General features: G+C 35.5%; 1 protein-coding gene across 1 annotated transcript in view; it reads left to right on the forward strand.

The window, feature by feature from the left end:
* Positions 1–8,331: 8,331 nt before the first annotated feature.
* LOC149828095 (putative linoleate 9S-lipoxygenase 5) overlaps positions 8,332–19,401 on the forward strand; it is a 31,182-nt gene continuing 20,112 nt past the window's right edge. The window contains exons 1-2 of the mRNA XM_090018628.1: positions 8,332–8,483; positions 17,791–18,079. Coding sequence (XP_089874754.1) covers positions 8,332–8,483; positions 17,791–18,079 — 441 coding nt within the window. The remainder of the gene's footprint in view (positions 8,484–17,790; positions 18,080–19,401) is intronic.

Below are 19,401 nucleotides of genomic sequence, written 5' to 3' on the forward strand. Positions count from 1 at the left end.
ATTCTCATAAGTTGGAAAAAGTAGAGAAGAGAAAAGATTGAGAATTCTCTTGAAAATTGGGATTTTTCTCTTTCTCCTCTTCTCTCTCTCCTATCTCCTTGGAGTTGGTGCCATCCTTAGAGCTTCTCCTCTCCCTCTTCCTCATTTGGTACAAGGTAATCCTCTTCTTCTTCTTTGTTTGATTTGATTTACACTTTGTAATTTCCAATCATTTTTTTAAGCCACCAAGAAGATGGAATTTGATCTTTCATAGATCAAATTCCCTTAAATTGGCAATATCAAATAGATCTAATGCCTCATTTCATTTAATTTTTACATTATAAAATGTTTTCTTTTTCAAAAATATATCATCCATGCATGTAATTTGCTTTGATCATGTTCAATTACCTTTTGATTGTATTTTTAATTCTGGTCCGATTTTAGAGTCATCAATTTGCATAAAATTAGATGTTATTTTAATCTAATTTTTTACTAAATCTTTCTTCATGTGTTTTCAGAATCTCCACCAAAAATCAGATCATTCTAAGTTTGTTTGACCCTCCAAAAAAATTAGGATTCGGACCCTGTCATTCTGTATTGTTCAGATTTTACCTAAAATTGGATCGACTTGCCGGAGTGATTTCTCCCTAACCAAAGATGATCTCTCCAATCCATAAAATTTAGTGTGTCAAGAATTGAACCTAGTGTGTTCATGCCAATTTTTAGAAATTTCTATGGTGTTTTCATACATGATTATGGTAAAAAACCATGACCCTATCACACTGTGTCATTTTAATGACTCAGATTTCAGTCTATTTGGTCAGAGTCAGGACTCCTTAATGGGAGATCATTTTGAAACTTGTAAAAAATACCTTTATCTGCATGTCTAATTTATCTCTGTAAAATTTCAGTAATTTTTATGGTAGATTTCTATTTCTTTTGCATTTAAAACTGAGACCTTGTCTATTTGCAATCCCAGGTGTTGCTTAGACCCAAGATCAATTTGTTGCAATCATATCTTCCTAATGAAAGATCATTTTTTCAGATTTGTAAAAAGAAATTTTTCCTTAGAATGTCTAGTTTATGCATGCTAATTTTCATAAATTTTTATTTCTTTTTCATTTGCCATTTAGATCAAAAACCAAAACCCTATCATTTTTCTTTGTCAGGCTTTGTACAGGTTTTTGGGCCAAATTGATTGGATGAGATCTCCTCAATGAGAGATCATTTTTAAGATTTGTAAAAAGGATTTTTTTCCTTTGTATGTCTAGTTTACCTCTACAAATATTTAGCCATTTATATGGAAACTTAATATTTTATTTGGATAAAAAACTAGAAACCTATTATCTTACATTATTAGACATTGCTTAGATTTTATCTCATTTTGTTTAGATTAGCTTTTCCTAATGAAAAGTCATGTTCAAATTCTGTAAAAAGGGTTTTCTTTTATTTTTGTGTATAATTTATCTTAATTAATTTTCATAAAGTTTCATACTCATTTGCTATCTCAATTCTGCTAAAAACTGAGACTGGTTACAAAACTTCAAGTTCTGTAACAAGTTCATTTTCTGAGACGAAACAGTGACTTCCCGAAGTCACCATTTCCAAACCATAATTGATTTTCTACTTCTGTAAATTGAAGTTGTTTTCTGATGGTGTTGTGCAATGTCTTCCATAAATTTGGGAGAAATTAATTTGCGTTAGCCTCTAAAACACCAAAATTATAGACGCTTGTCTGCTAAAATCTAATCTCCTACTTCTAAAATTAATGTTCTGATGTTTCATTCATATCTCATTTTAAAGTTCTGTAAAAAGGAGATGCCTCTTTGATGTGTTATGAAACCATGGATATATTTTAAGCATAATTTGAGTTGTTTTATATCTTCATTTATACAAAATGCTATGATAAGTTTCTTTGTAAATCCTGGTTTTATAAATTCCTATTTTAATTAGATAAAAGACCCTAATTCAAATTTTTCTTCAATCTTTTCTTGTATTTTTCAATTCTAGAGAATTTCTAAGGTTGTTAAGAGTCTCTATATCAATTTTTATAAATTTCTATAGTCATTTGACTCTTCATTCATTATATTTTTCAAAAATAATTTTATAAAAAGCATTTTCTTTGTTAAAATAAAGTTAAATTGAGAATTTTAACCTTTTAAAATTCAATTTTCAAATACAATTCATATATTTGATAAATTGATTTTTTTTTATCAACTTAGAATGCCTTAGCTTTATTTCAAACAAGTTTTGGAGTTCATTTTCCTTTATTTTCAATAATTTTCAATGTCTATTTTATAAAATCTTTAATTTAAATATTAAATTCATTTTAAAGTGAATTTATATAGTTCAAAACATAAATTTGAAAATTTGAAACTCCAAAACACATTTTCAAAAATACTTTTGTAAAATAATGCATTATTGGCATTTATTTTGTTTAATTTTTCTTTATTTTGGGGGCATAAAGGCTAATTTTGGTTATTTTCTTCAAGTTTCTAATAATTGAAGGAAAATCTATAAAAGTTTACATATATTTCTAACAAGTTTGCTAATTTTACTAGAAATTTTCTTTTATTTTGTCATTTTATAAATTATTGTATTAATTCAAGGGTTGTAATTGAACAATTAATGGGAATTTTACTTTATGCTTAGTTTAGGAATGAATGAGCATATAGTTTAATTCTAATTTTTATAATTAATTTGTTTTGTTTTATTTTTATTTCAAATACATTATGGTGAAACATAAATGACACATGGACCACTTTGATAAAGGATAATAAAACTAAGTAAAGTTCATATTTGTATCCATAGTCAGAATACGAATAATACTTAGAATTATTATTCTTTATTTAAAAAAAATTGACCTACACTCTTAGGACATTTTTAAAAATCATCAATTTTCAAAATTAATTTTCTTTTTCTTCCTTTATATAGAATTCAAATAAAGATTAATTCAAAGTATGTTTATAGCCATAGTCATGGATATATGAAAAATTAATCTTGTTTTAATTATGTAAAGATAAAAAAAATTTCTTTTTTAAAAATAAAGTTTTAAATTTCAAATGATTTTCAATAAATTTCCTTCAAAACTTTTTATAAAATAATGCATTCATCATTTAGGATAAAATTACATTATTTCATTTTTTCATTTTCAAAATTATTCAAAACATTTTCAAGTTTCAAAGTATTTTCCAAGTGATTTTCGAAATCTACTTCAATCCATTTTCAAAATAAACTTAAAGCTATTTTCAAAAATCAATTTGAATTTAAATTTCAATTTCAAAGTTATTTTCAAAATCATTTTCAAGATTTGAAATTATTTCCAAATTCAAAGTGTTTTCAAAGTTATTTTTAAAATCCAAAGCAATCTCAATTTTAAACTTTAATTTTTGTTTTAAATTCCAAATTCAATATTTAATTTCAAAATTCCAATTCTGATTTAGTTTTGAAATTCTAATTTCAATTTTGATTCTAATTTCAAAGTTTAGTTTCAAATTCTAATTTCAATTTTGATTTCAAATTCAATTTTCAAGTTTAGATTTCAAAACAAATTCAATTTTCAACTCCAACTTCGATTTCAACTTCAATCTCAATCTCAATCTCAATTTCAATTTCAATTTTAATTTCAATTTTAATTTCAATCTTTTCAATTTCAATCTAAATTTCAAGTTCAAACTTCAAATTTCACTTTTAATTTCAATCTCAAAACAATTCTACGTTTTAATACTTCTCAGCGATTTTGAAATCATTTTAAGTCAATTTCAAGATGTTTTCAAAACAATTCTTCAAAGCATATTTTCAAGTCAATTTTGAAATCCACTTGGAACACAATTTTGAAATATTTTCTAAGTACTTTAAAAAATAGAATGATTTCTCAAAGCATGCATCATATTTCAAAACTGTCATTTTTAAAATTCATAGCACAAGCATGATTCTATGTGCATTTAGGACTTAGAATAATTCCTTAGGCAAATTTAGGCAGAACAAAGGCATAAAATTCGATCCTTCATTCAATTACCACTGGTAAAGGCATCAGGAACGGTTGGACCTCGTACCGACGAGCAAACTCTGTCTCCCAGTTTTTCCCGTATTTTAAAAAATGAAGGCTAGTTATTTTTCTTTAAAATCTTTTTCAAAAGCTCAAGTGGACCTTGCGAGAGTTTTCTTTCTAAAAAGAGTTTTTTTTTTGCAACGATCACAGAAGTGGTGATCGAGATGAGACTCATCTTCATCTGATCGAATTAATGCCTTTGCTTTGCTTAAATTTGTCTAAGTTATTATTCTACAAATGTCAGATTCATTTTCATATAAAACTTAGGAGCCCAGACTCTGGCCCAGCTGACATGATGCATATACACCTAGGCATGGTTTGGTAGGACCAAATTGAGGAGATTTATTCATGTTCACTTAGACTTAGGTCTAATACAACTCTCCTCAATCTAGGGATTGAATGCAAACCTTATGTGCAAATGTATGCTTCTTATAAAATTTTCAAAACTCTATTTCTTTAGGCATTTACATTAGAGCCATCTGATTTTCTTGCATGCTTGAATCATATTTTAAAAAATATCCATCACCTATATTGTCCCGGTTTTCACATTACTGGGCATTCTCCTTGAACCATATTTAGGCTAATACCCCCCTTGCCACGTACCGAGGGTCATAGTCCAAAGTATATCGGCAGGCACTCAAAGATGTTGGAAAACCATTACCTTAGAACCAAAGATATTTTATGCCATGTACTTTGAGCTTCGACTTGAATATATCAGCATATTTTGACTGGATTCAGATGATCTAAACCTTAGAGTTAGGATTAGGGTCCTACAAGCTCTTTCAAAATTTGTATAACAGAGTCAACCTTTTAGAGAGTGTTGTTTGTGCAACTTTATGATTCTGTAATTCTTATTTCTTCATTTTCTATATCTTCTTGCAGTTTCAGAATAATTTTCTCAAAACCCTGGATAGCCTTTCCAAAAAATTTCCTTTATTTTTGAAAATCCAGGTGTATATTTTTTTCATTTTAACATCTCTTCTCTTTCTTCAGAATGATTTTTCAAAACCTTGAAAATCCTCTTCTAAATTCTCATCTGTTTTTCAAAACTTCAAGTGTATCTTCTTTCCTTATGGATCTTGATTTCTGTAATTTTCTCCTGTCATGCCTGCTATTTTCTTAAAAAATCATGTATCTTTCTCCTTTTTCTCCAGGACTTCGATTTCAAATTTGTTACTTGTTTTCAAATCTCTTCACCTTATTTTCTTTGTATTTTCCAATAAATCCCCTGATCCTTGTAGTGGGAAATTATCCTCCCACCTTCCTTTACGCCCCTGATTTTATTCAGAAGAATCTTTTTGCTTTGTCAAAATATATCTCTTTTCCTTCAAAATGGCATTTTCTTCATGGTTGACAACCTTGCCTGGATAACAAGGCCTATTTTAGTTGTTTACTTCTTGGTAACAACACAATTGTTGTAATTCCAGTGACGACCCAATCTCTAGTAATGAGATATTCTTTCAAAATTGTCAACCTAATCTCATTATTTTCCTCAAAATTATTGTCCTCAAAAATGTTTTTTCATCATTCTAATCATCTCGTTTGTCCTACAGAGAGTTGCGACATTTTCATAAGATCAGGTAAGAAGACTGCACCAATACAACACATCATTCACAGCAGTGCAGAAGAAATGGAATCTCAAAAGTCTGTCAAAGAATAAGGTCTGCAGGGTGACGATGGCATCGATCCTACCATGTATACTTTATTTCAGAAAATGATGGCCAAGATGCAATAAGAGCAAGCCAGGGCAAGCTCAGGGAAGGCGCCCATCAAGAAGAAAGTAAAGGGTAAAACCAACAAAAAGCATATCAAGATTGGCAGAAAGAAGGTTCAGTATGATGACACTTTAGAAGGAACAAATTCTGCTGAAGAGATCCCCAATGAACAACAAGAGACATTTCTGCCAACTCCTCAAGTATTCAAGAAACAAGTCCTAGAATCTGAATCAATTAATAAGCCCAAGGATTAGCTAGCTATCATTCATGTCCAACTACAACTGAAGGAGATGAGTCGCTTAGTCAAAGACCTGCAAGCTTGTAAACACCTCAATTTTTTCTCGTTCATCTTCAAACACCCCTTTCAGCAGATGCCAATCCCCTTAGGAGTCGAACCCCTAGGTTCAGTCTAGTTTAGGTATCATTTCACCCTTTTTGTCAGTGAAATTACCATTTTACCCCTAGACCACCTTATATCCCAGTCAGTTAGAATCGACCCAACTTATTTTTAAGTTCAGAACAGTTAGAATGTCAGTCATTTCTAGCTCTCTTGAACTCACAATGAGCAAACACTATTCATTTGTGACAATTTCTAGCTAAAATCAGTTTATTTCTCAAAAAATGAGCTCATTTTTAGCTCGAATTGTAGCCAATTGTTGTTGAAACAGTCAAATCCAATCAATCTTATTCTCACGAGTTTAACTTGAGCTCACCAGAAGTTCAAATGACTCAGTTTTAGTTCAAATCCTTTTCTCCTAGTGTCAGAGTCCATTTTAGCCAATTTCAGCTCATTTAAACTAAAATTGAGCTTTTTAAATTCTGACTATACAGTTGTGAACTATGTACTTGATTTTATAGGGATCAACTCTTGAAGTGTTTGATTCCCGACACTTGGGTGACTTTTTATAAGGCTTAAAAAATCAACAATCCAAATCCTTTGTAAATTTTTGAGGCTCCAAATATAATTTTTTTCATCGAAAACACATGACTCAGGTGTATATTCCTCGTAAATTGACCATGCCCAACACATTTATGGGGTTGAAACTGCGAAAAAAACACCGAAAGGGCAAAAAACACATTTAGTACGCATCAGAATTGCACCTACAAATTTCTCTCTCTCTCTCTCTCTCTATATATATATATATATATATATGATTTTTCGTTAAAACCCAAGGTTAGATATAAGAACTTTGGCATTAAAATTCAAGTTTCTATGTAATCCAAAACTAAGCTTTGATAAAATTGGATCTGTATTTGAGTTTTTTCATAAAGTAGTTTTTCTAAATGTAATCTTTAGTGTTCTAAATATTTCTCCCAAAAGAACAAATTTGTGTTTGATATTTTGAAAAGAGGGAGTATGGTTTATTTTCTAGACTAAAGTTTCTCGGACAATGATGTAGATGGCCCTCTATTTCATTGAAAATATCATTGTTAACCGCAAGTTAGAAAATATAACTAACATGGCCAATTTACTGTTTATTTGACACTTTTGTCTTTTGTCACCTAAAAATTTAAGCATTTGATTTTTCAGGCGACGACTTGCATTGCGCCTGATTTTTGTAGGCAACGTAATCAACAATTAAGTGACCACGGCATCTAATTTGTTAGGTGACAAAAGGGCAAAACTAGTAAAAAAAAAAGTAGTCATGTTTGAAATATTTTGAGTAGTGAAGTGGCCATGTTTGACATACTTCTCTCAGCCAAAACAAGGAATGGTGCCAAAAAGTGAGCACCATCTACGTCATTCTCGTAAAGTTTTATTGAAAAAGAAGCATTTTAGGTAGAGTTTGTTATCTTTAAACAAATACATGCAAACTAGGGATGGCAGTGGGGCGGGGGACAAGGTCTCCACCCCGCCCCGCCTCAAGATTTTATCCTTCACCCCTGCCTCCATCCCCGGCGGGGAATGGATTTTATCCTCCATCCCCGCCTTCATCCCCGTTTCATGTCCTCCATCCCCGGTTCAAACAAGGATGAAGCGGGGCAGGGATATTGCAGGGAAAAGTGGTCGGGGCGGGGATCGTGGTGGGGACGGGGCGGGGCAGGGCGGGGAAAAGTGCACGTCCATCCCCGCCTCTACCCACGGACGGGGATGGATTTTAACCTTAGTCCCCGCCTCCATCCCCGTTTCATACCCTTCATCCCCTGTCCAAACGGGGCGGGCCCCGCTTTCCCCGGTCCACTGCCATCCCTACCTGAAACCAATTCTAAGTATAGATGGATCGGATATCCTGGCCTGAATAGGGATCCAAATTCTGTCGACCTATGGTCAATAAATACGTCTGAACTGCCATAAATATGTAGTCGTACAAATGAATTCCTTCTTTAGAAAAGAAATGAATTACTAATTACTGCTCTTCGCTTTGTAAGTCGATAATTGCTTTGGCAGAATCACTGAGGAATCTTGTCAGCTTGTCCACCATGCATGCCTTTCATGGGCATGGTGCCCACTTCAGTGCGGTTTAGGTTCTCTCTCTCTCTCTCTCTCTATCTATCTATATATATATATATATATTCTTTTGCACTTGTGCTTCTTGTTTTCGTTTGTTGTTTATCATCCGACTTCAGGAATCCGAAGAAAAAGAGATGGTGAAGATTACGGGATGGGGAGTGCTAGAGAAGAAGATTGAATTGGAACTGAATGGTGGCAAGCGTCACAACCATGAAGGTGCAGATGAGCTTCTTGGTGGGAGTGTTCTTCTTCAGCTTGTTAGTGCAACACAAGCAGATCCTGGTGAGTGACTGTCAGAGAGAGAGAGAGAGAGAGAGAGAGAGAGAGAGAGAGAGAGAGAGAGAGAGAGAGAGGATTCTCCCTGTTTCCGCCTGGTTAAAGACAGAGAGGCTGGAGGGGCAAAGCCGGGTCTAAACTTCTAGGCCTGTTTAGTAAATGGGCCAGAGCTAGGTTTATTGCCAAAGGTTTGGTGAAGCCAAGCATGACTGTATTTGGGCTCACGGCTCAAATGGGCGAGACTTCTTTTGTGTTTTGAGGCTGTTTTTTCTTGGCCCAACAATTTGGGCCTGATGGACCTATGGGCTAAACTTTTGTCAAATGGACCAGGCGTAGGTTGAATGTTGTCACAGGTGTCCGGTTATCCTGGTATTCTTAACTCGATAAAATCCTAAAAGTTTCTGTCTAGATTCCGATACCAATATTTGTGACATTGGGTAAGACCTCTTCTGTGTGTGTATGCACGCGCCCGTGTGTATCTGTGTGTTTGGGTGGTGCCTGTATGTGTGTGTGCGTGTGTATGCACACACAGCCATGTGTCCTTCGGGACAGCTTGGGTGCAAACAGGGATAATACAACATGCACCAAAATGCAACATTCCAGCATATAGCAATTATGTAGAAATGGGTGCATCAAAACACACCAAGCGCAGGGTTGGTGGTCACAAATTCAAGAATTTCCTAGATTTTTGAAATCTCTTGCCTTCGTTGCCGTAATTTCTCCTGAATATTTTGGTTTCTAGAGGCATCAAATCAAGCTATTGAAAGCAAGAGAACCCTAGAATGGGTTTGAAATTTGTCCTGAGGTGTTTGTGAATTTTCCACTTTGAACTAGGATCAGGAACTTTTAAAATCAAGGAAATATTGGCCTGTTAGTTGCATTTAACTCCAACCAAATTAACATGCTGCAATTGACAAGAACTAGATACAGTTTCCATGCCGTATTGATATAGTATTGATAATGCAATTTAAAGTAGAGTTGGTCTGTGTATTTTGCCACTAGTAGTTTGATCCATCCTAGTCGATTAAAACTCTAGTCTGCTTTTGATTACTTTTTCTCCAAGAATGTCCAAACCTCAGTCATATTTCGCAAACCTAATATGAGAAAAACCAAAATCAGCCAAAGTCAGAACTTGAGATATTCCATTTTTCAAGATTATCCAGATATCAAGGTCCAGCTGGCCTGGATACACGACCCCCCAAAAATTTAAAACTCCCATTGTCATACGTGATGCTTTTACTTGGCTGCTCCCAACATAGTGAAATATCTTATGACCCCTCCCCAAGAAAAATGAAATATCTACTTCCCCCTCCCACAATAAAAGTTTCTGTCTCTGTCAAACGTAATCACCCTCCATGTTTGGGTTACAGCCTGTCAGCTGTGGGGCCCAAGCAATGACTGATGATCGAGTGCAGCCGCACACAAAAAATGTGCAATTACATTGCGCCTGGTGTCCCTCCCTTAGACATGCCTTTCAAGGTTCAACTCAAACGGGAGATCCTTGATCCTCGATATGAAATCCCTATTTTAAACTGTAAATGCCATCGTGGATATGACATCATACCTCGATTGTGAGAACTGATATTTTCAAACGCAGCGTTAGAGTCACAGTTGACTGCCAAACTGTCCTTGGATACCTAAACACTGGATTTAGGGCCTTTAGGTTAAATAAACCTATCAGTACCATCGTACCATCAATGTGCATGGGATGAGATCATGGGCGTTCTCTCTATATATATATATATTGGATTGGGTACCAAGTTTGCTCATAATGGGCAAGATCCGAACCCAACTCATCATTTAAGGAGTGGGCAGTTTGAAACCGCTCACCTACCCATCTTCTCATATCTCTCTCATTTGCATGAAAAAGAAGAGAAACAGGGTGAAAAAGGCACATCGCATGTGCTTAAGAGAAAACCAATGCACAGTGAAAAAAGAAGAAGAAGAAGACAGTGATGATTGAACATCATGGGGCACTTGAACTTGTGGATTTGGCGTTCTCTCCAAGTGAGGTCACGCATCCGTTGAGCAAAACGAGTATCAATGATCTGGTTTTTCTCTTGCGCTTCAACGAAAATGTATGTTTCAGAATCCTTCAATGGTATCAGAGCATTGGGTTTTTAAATGCCGTTTTTTGTTTGCAGGTGTATCCCTCAAATGCATATGGTTAAGACCATTGTGCATTCATGGTGGACGCTTGCAACGGGGCGTCATACAACAATAAAATAAATTTTTTTATTATTTTTGACTATGTGATTGTAGCTGCACAATCGAAGCATGGGATTGGCCGACTCTAGTGCCCGGACCAGATCCGACCTTTGTGCAAACCCTGTAGTAGCCAGGCCGCAGGCCTGGTCGACGGGCCAGGCCATGCGGGTTGCTGCAGCCGCAGACCCAATGACTAGGCCGTAGGCCTGGCCTTCGGCCAGGCAGGCTGCTGCAGCCGCAGGTCTGGCCTATGGCCAGGTGGACTATTGACCACTAACCCGGGCCCTACGACACAGGCCGCAAGCCTGCCCCCTCAGCCATGCAACTGCACTCGGCCAAGGGTCGGGCACTGCGGCAGGACCAATTTTTTTTTGGCTGGACCCTGGCATTCAGCCAGGGCCCATGTGGGTTGAGGCCTATGACCTACGGCTGGTGCCACATGCCATTTTTGTTGAGCTCATGTAGGTTGAGGCCTATGACTTGCAGCTGGTGCCGCAGGCCATTTTTTTTGAGTCCCGGTTGGGCCAGAGATACCCGGACCTGGTTCTGGTAATAATAATAATAATAATAATTTTTTATTCATGAATATGAATAAAAATGATGTGATCATATTGATTATTTGAAATTTTTTTAAGTATTTTGAAAATATTTATTACATGTGTTACTATTTAATTTTAATAGTTATAATATCGTTTAGATGAATATAATCATCTTAGGAAAAGTGGAAGATGATTGTGAACATAGTGAGCTTTCGATTCCATTCCCTGTAAAAAATTATATGTTATCTAATTATGTGATTATGACTGCATATAGATGTGCTAATGATTAGATCATAACATGCATGAATAACATAGTTGCATATTTTTTTAAGGACATGGCTGCACCAAATAAATCCATAATGGACTTAACACAGATTGAGAAACTGAACGATGATAACTATGATATAGGTCATAGAAAGATTCAATTTACATTGGAGAAGGCTGAGGCCTTAGAGGCTCTCAACCATACTATGGAATGACCTGAAATTGGTAATGGGGCACAATCTCATAGGGACATAGAGACCTATGAGAAATGGAAACACATGAATACTGTTGCGCATGTCACCATGCTATGTTCTATGCAAGATGACATCATGTGCCAATTTGAGCATTATAAGACTACTCAACAGATGTTGATGACCCTTAAAGATAAGTTTAGGGGAACATCAACCATAAAGCTTAGAAGGCTGACCATCAGGTTTGATTCCTACAGGAAGTATCCTCAGCACACTATGAGCCAATAGTGTAGAACATACCCTTACAGATGAACAACAGGTCCAGGTTGTGATTCGCTCTCTGCCACACAATTGGGAGCATATGAAAATTAATATGACTCATAACTAGAGTATTAAGACTTTCGATGACATTGCCCGTCATGTAGAGCTAGAAAATGACCGCCTTGAAGCGACTCAACAATCTGGCATGAGGGCATATGTAGCAGAAAGCTCGAAAAAGCCAAAATCTTTTAAGAAGAAATTTTATGGATCAAGGAAGTTCAAGAAGGGACAAGACAAAGAGAAAGAAAAGAAGCCTTATCAGGGCTCTAGGAAGCATGATCGCAAGAAAAAAAAGGCGAATGCAAAATGTTTTAAGCGTGACAATTTGGGTCACTATGCTCATGAATGTCATGAGCAAGAGAAGGTACATTCTCTTATAACTCATGTTTTATGTGCAAATGTTTGTAGTTGTGCACTAATTATTGAATCTAATCCTATGTGGATTGTAGACTCAGGAGCCACCGACCATGTGACCAAAGACCGAACAAACTTCGTCGAATACATGTAGATGCCATCTGGTTCAAAGTGGTTGTTCCTTGGAAACAACACTAGAGCAGAAGTCAGAGGGATCGAGACTTGCAATTTGGATTTGTGAGGAGGACGGTCTTTATTATTATATGATGTTCTGCATGTTCCAGAGATTTGATGAAATTTGATTTCAGTTGCTGCTTTGTCTATGTTAAACTATAAACTTGTGTTTGGAGATGTCAATGTTGACATCATTTGTGGACAAACTTTAGTTGCTTCTGGTTTCTATGTGTTGGACACAAAACTTATAAGTTTGAATATTAGTGATGAATGCTTTTCTCTTGTTTCAACTGCTAGTAATATGGATGTAAATGTATCTGTATGGCATGCTCAACTTGGACATATAAGGCAAAAGAGAATGGATAGGCTCGCACGAGAGGGTCTTTTGGGATTTCATGCGAAGATTGAAATGCCTATATGTGAGCATTGCCTTGCTGGAAACGCAACACGATTGCCTTTTGAAAAGGCAATTAGAGCAACCTATCCTCTTCAATTAATTCATTCTGATATATGTGAGCCAATGAATGTGGCAACGAGGCATGAAGCCTCTTATTTCATCACTTTTATTGATGATTATACACGACTTAGCCATGTGTTTTTAATTACACATAAATCTGAAGCATTGGATTACTTTAGATCTTTTATGAACATGGTAGATAATCAACTTGATCGTATGATCAAGGCTTTGAGAACAAATCGTAGACGTGAATATTTATCCAAATAATTCAAGAAATTGTGTGATGATAAAGGGATAGATAGACAATTAACTACTCCTTAAACTCCGCAACAAAATGGTGTTGCAGAAAGGAGGAATAAGACCCTCTTAGAGATGGTCAGGTCTATAATGGCGCAGACAAATTTACCTATTTCTTTTTGGGGTGATTGTTTATTGACTGCCGCTCATGTATTAAATCGTCTACCATCTAAATCTATTTCTTCAACTTCATATGAACTATGAAAAGGCAGAAAGCCAAATTTGGCTTATCTTAGACCCTGGGGTCTGCTGCATATGTCCATAATCTTTTCCATCAACATGGAAAATTGAGTCATAGAGAAAAGAAGTGTATCTTTATAAGATACTGTGAACATTGAAAATGATACGTGTTCTTAGGGGAGAATACAGATGGAAGTATTTATGAGATAGATTCTAGAGATGCCACGTTTATTGAAAGTGACTTTCCTAAAAGATAAGAGATAGAGAGTCACTTCCAGTTCTATGAATTGGATGATTTAGATCAATCTAAAGAGAGATTGATCATCATGATTTAAAGACACAGGAGGATGTGTCTAGATCACTATTGGATAGTGGGAGTAACACTCAAGTGGATATCGATTTTGATGAAGATATAGCAACTTGAAAGAGTTCAAGGAAGAAAATTCTTCGCCGGAGATTCCAAATCGAAGGGGAAGCCTTTGTGGTCATGCCCCAAGATGATAAGATACCTAAAAGAGTTAGAGATGCTCTATCTTATTCAAAAAGGGATGAATGACGTAAGACAATGGAAGAGGAAATGAAATCTATGACATCAAATGAGCTCTAGGATCTTATTAATCTTCCAAAAGGAAGAAAACCTATTGGGAGCAAATGGGTTCTTAATATTAAGAGGAATGTCGATGGATCTATCAAGCGATACAAAGCTCGTTTGGTTGCTAATGGATACACACAGATGACAGTGATAGACTATGAAGATACATTCTCTCTTGTGATCAAATTGACCTCTATTCACCTTTTGTTAGCCATAGTGTCACATATGGATTTAGAATTACATTAGATGGACGTTAAGACTGCATTCATAAATGGAAAACTGAATGAAAAAATATATATAAAACAACCTGATGGGTTTGTTACTTCTGGATTTGAGCGCAAAGTATGCAAGCTCAAACGATCCATTTATGAATTAAAGCAGTCATCCAGACAGTGGTATTTAAGGTTTCATGAGATCATCATGAGCAATGACTTCGCTATGATTGATGAGGGCCACTGTGTTTATTTTAAGCGTCAAGGTTCAAATTTATGATTCTAACTCTATATGTAGATGATATTTTATTGGCTAGTAATGATTTAGAGTTTCTAAAAACCATTAAAGAATGATTATCTATTCATTTTGAAATGAAAGACATGGGTGAAGAATGCTTTATGCTGGGCATAGAGATTAATAGAGATCGTTCAAAAAGGCTTCTTTCTCTTTTACAAGAGTCATATATAAAGAAGGTCTTAGAACGATTTCATATGCAAGATTGTAAACACATAGATACTCCTGTTGCAAAAGGAAATGATTTAAGTCTTAAGATGTGTGAGTCAAAAGATATAGAAGCTATGTCCAAAGTCCCTTACTCCAATGTAGTAGGCAACCTAATGTACTTAATGATGTGCACCCGACCTGACATATGTTATGCAGCAGGGTTGGTGAGTAGATATTAAACTAATCTAGGACAAGCGCATTGGAAGGCTGTCAAGAGGATTATGCGATATCTTAAAGGCACATCGGATTCAGTTCTTTGTTACCATGGTGATAACATGCGTGTAGTAGGCTATACAGATGCAGATTGAGGTGGAGACCCTGATGAGCGTAAATCTACGTCTGGCTATGTGTTCTTGATGAACACTGGTGCTATATCTTGGTGTAGCAAGAAGCAAACATATGTAGCCTTGTCCACAATGGAAGCTGAATTTGTTGCAGACTCGTTGGCAGTGCAAGTATGTGTTTGGTTAAGAAGATTCATCAAACATTTACGAGTCACTTCTGATGCAAAACTGACAGTGACTTTATTATGTGATAATCAAGCGACAATCGTGTTTCCCAAAGATTTCAAGTTTTACAGTAGAACCAAACATATAAACACGAGATGCGAGTATATGCGCGACATTGTAACTAAAGGCAAGGTTGTCTTGGCATATGTTAATACACAAGATATGATATTAGATCCCTTTACTAAGCCTATTAACAAAGATTCTTATATAAAGCATGTAAAATCTATGGGTATTTGTAAGATTTGATATGCTAATGTTATTTATATTTCTTTTTATGATTACTGTATAGCATGTTGCATATCTATATGAGTATGCTACCAGGTTTGAGAGAAATCTTTTCACATAGATTTATCGCCTCAGACGCTGCTTGTGGGCGGGCTAAGATGAGATGTAACAAAATTCAGGGTTGCTGAATTAATAAGCATGTCGGATTTTGAGGATATCATGTGATAATAACTCAAAAGAATGAGAGTATAATAAGTTATGATATTCACCATATATACATATATGGGATACATCGCCCTAATTGGGTTAGGATGAGGTCTCGTGTATATTTAACTATATGGAGAGATCGACCTTGCTATTTAAATGGTAAGGATAACCTGGTTGACCAGATTTGAGGACTTGGATAGATATTGCATGAGAATGTGCATCCTGAAGGACTCAAGTTAGTTTCTCGGGGAGGAACTGAAATAGTATAGATCTGTATGGCAAAAAATCAATGGTGTATGCATACACTCACTGGAGTGAGATAGTCTTGCCGTAATACGTGAGTCATACCACGTATGTCGCACCATAACTATAAGTCGACCACAAAAAGAAATAAAAAATGATCCCTACTTCTTCATTATGTGAGTCTCTGATATATATATATATATATATATATATATATATATATATATATATATATATATATATATATATATATATATATATATATATATATATTGGTGTCCTTATTGACTTTTGACATTATTTTAAGGAGAAAGATGAGTATTGCTATTTTAGCATGTTGCTTAAGGTCATGTTTGATTCGGTCTAAAAGAACATGTCTGGGAAAACAACTTATTTTGATTCAAGAATAAGAGTTGAAAAGGAAGATCATTTGACATTTTCAGATTATGCACATGTTAAAAGCTAACTTATTTTACCATATTTTGGGGATGTTTGGGTTTATGATTAAACATGTGACATAATGGAAGGCCTTGTCTGTCATAGCTTGGCACTATAAATATGTGCAGAGGGATTCAATATGCTAGAATGTGAAAAATGTATTTGATCTAGAACACAATGAGCTTCTTACCTAGCTTGTGCATATGTACTTTGTGTTATCCTATTATTTGCAGGTTTAGGCTATTATGTTACACTAACCGGTACATAATATGCCTCCACTCCCTAAACTCACGGGTCGCATGGTCCATTCGCCAGTATGAATACCCGATGTTATTCACCATTTGAATATGTTTGGTGTTCCTTCTTTTAAGATCTCTTCCCATCATGTACGAGTGGGAGAGTGTTGGGTTGGGTACCGGGTCCGCCCATGATGGGCGAGATCCGGACCTGGCCCATCATTTGAGGAGGGGGTGGTTTGGAAACCGCCTACCTCCCCATCTTCTCATATCTCTCTCATTTACGTGAAAAAGAAGAAAACAGGGTGGAAAAGGCACTGTGTATGTGCTTAAGAAAAAACCCAACAAAGAAGAGAAAAGAGAGGTATGCACAGTGAAAAGAAAGACGAAGAAGACAGTGACGATTGAACATCGTGGGGCACTTGGACTTGTAGATTCATCGTTCTCTCCAAGTGAGGGCACGCATCCGTTGAGCAAAACAAGTATCAACGATCCGGTTTTTCGCTTGCGCTTCAACTAAAAAGTATGTTTCGGAATCCTTCAATGTATATAGTGGTTTTGTACCATGATGCCGGCTGTACACACTAGTTTGTATGGATCTTACCGTACAAATGTGTTCAACATCAGTTATTTACTGTGTTAGAAAGTTTTATCAAAACTAATACACCATAAGATTATATTATTGAGTTGGTGTTAAATCAATGGTTAACAATTCAAGAAGATAAGGTGGTTTAAAAATGGTATACACCATCATGTTTGAATCATATTTAACACATGAATATAGTAAATAAAATATGCTAAACATGATCCAAAGGTTAGATTTTGCTTTTGGAGCTTAAATCTATGTAAATCAAGTGTTGGTGGTATAGTAGGATAATAGAAGCGTGCACGTGCATATATATATATTTGTTTTGTAGACAAGATTAAGCAGTTGAAGGAATTTCTTTCCTTGATAGCACTTTATAATCACTTGAAAAGGAAAAGCAAAAATAGATTCAGTCTAAACACTGCTGACATGCAATTGGATTTACCTCAACCAAGTTGATTTCTTTAGTGATAGGATTTCAAAATCTCTTTAAAAAGAAAAGGCAGGAAAAATAAACAACAGAAAACTTTAGCTTATACACTTTGTTAACAGCCACACTGTCTGATATTTTGCAGAAAGTGGAAACAGAGGCACACTAAGCAAACCAGCGTTTTTTGAGGATCGCTTAACAGAGCTGCCAGATAATGCTGATGTCAGAGACTGTGCGTTCGAAATAAACTTCGAATTAGACAAAGAATTTGGACACCCTGGAGCCTTCATCATAACGAACCTTCATCACAATGAGTTTTTCCTGAAATCTCTTACTCTTGGTGATGTTCCAGGGAAAGGAAGAGTCCATTTTGATTGCCACTCTTGGGTTTATCCCAGTGAAAAATATGCTTCAAACAGGGTCTTTTTCACCAACCAGGTATTGCAGTATATCACAGATAAGTTTGAAAATATTTTTCCATGTTTGTCAATTTAAGGGTACCTTCACTACTTAGACAATGCACTTTCTTTCGTCAGCACAAGAATGACTAGCAAGAAATGGTTGTGTTTAATAACTTTCCTTTTTTAAGTAGACATCATCAAAGGCTCCTCTATGCTGTTGTCCAATTTCTTGGCCCCAGCATTGCCATCCATCTTTGAGATGGATGGCTCTCCTACACAGACGGTAGTTAGAAGCTCCATAACTGAATTCAATGTTAATTGCCACCATGATTCAATGTTATCAAATCGATTCCAGTCATCCCCTATGTCTTCCTATCTTCATAACCTTTCTTGGCATTACATTGATGCAAGTTGTTTTGATCAAATAGGACTCCATAGATGTGATCGACATTGTTCGTTTAGTGAAGATCGGCATTTAAATCACCAAAATCTGACTTGTTTTCAGCATTTCTTGGTGATTCAAAAGTTCGCGATTGAGAAAAACACAATTTTGTAATTTAAAAAATCATATTTTTTCATCGAGAAAATGCCATCCAAGGGTTGATTCTTATTGAATTGACCATGCTGAATCCATCTATAAGGCCAGAATTGATTAGAACAACTTACATCATAAGATTTAAGAGGGGTATGAAGATGAGGGATGACATAGGGATTGAGTGAAACCGAACTGTGTTATGGCATTAACATGGCCAACTCTACTGCAAGTCCTGAGACTCCTTCCAGTGCTTGTTGATGTGATATTTTAAAGTTTTTTGACTAATATAATCCTAGTAAAAATTGATATTTGTCGCATTTTCTGTTGTCAGTTCAACATAACCCTTGACAAAACTCATAAATTTTTATTTTTTTCGATTGTAGTTTTGCAAATTCCTTATGGTATGTTATATTCAACCAACCATCACACAGCTTTTTTGGAAACCATCAGATATGTGGCGTAGGGTCGGTCAGTACACACCTCGATTGTAGGAACCAGTGGGTTCCTTAAACTGTATTTGGCTGAGGTCACCAAATATGGGGCATGTGCACTAAAATGAGGTCTTGAACTTTCAACCTTGTGAAGTCTCTACCATATTGAGCTATTTTAGCTCCTCTCTAAGTATTGGAATTTTTACAATCCTTCATTAGAACTCACTTCTTTCTTTATTTCTTTTGCCATGGACATGGTTTATTATATAGGCAACCGAGAAGGACTGGAATTAACTCTACCATAACTTGGAGATAATGCCCCATTAATCTCAATAATCCCTTCCATAACTTGTAGATAGGTTACACATGCAGCCATTAAATAACATTAAAACC

This window comes from Nuphar pumila, chromosome 10 (assembly GCF_984573655.1).
Source record: "Nuphar pumila chromosome 10, dmNupPumi1.hap1.1, whole genome shotgun sequence".
Classification (NCBI taxonomy): domain Eukaryota; kingdom Viridiplantae; phylum Streptophyta; class Magnoliopsida; order Nymphaeales; family Nymphaeaceae; genus Nuphar; species Nuphar pumila.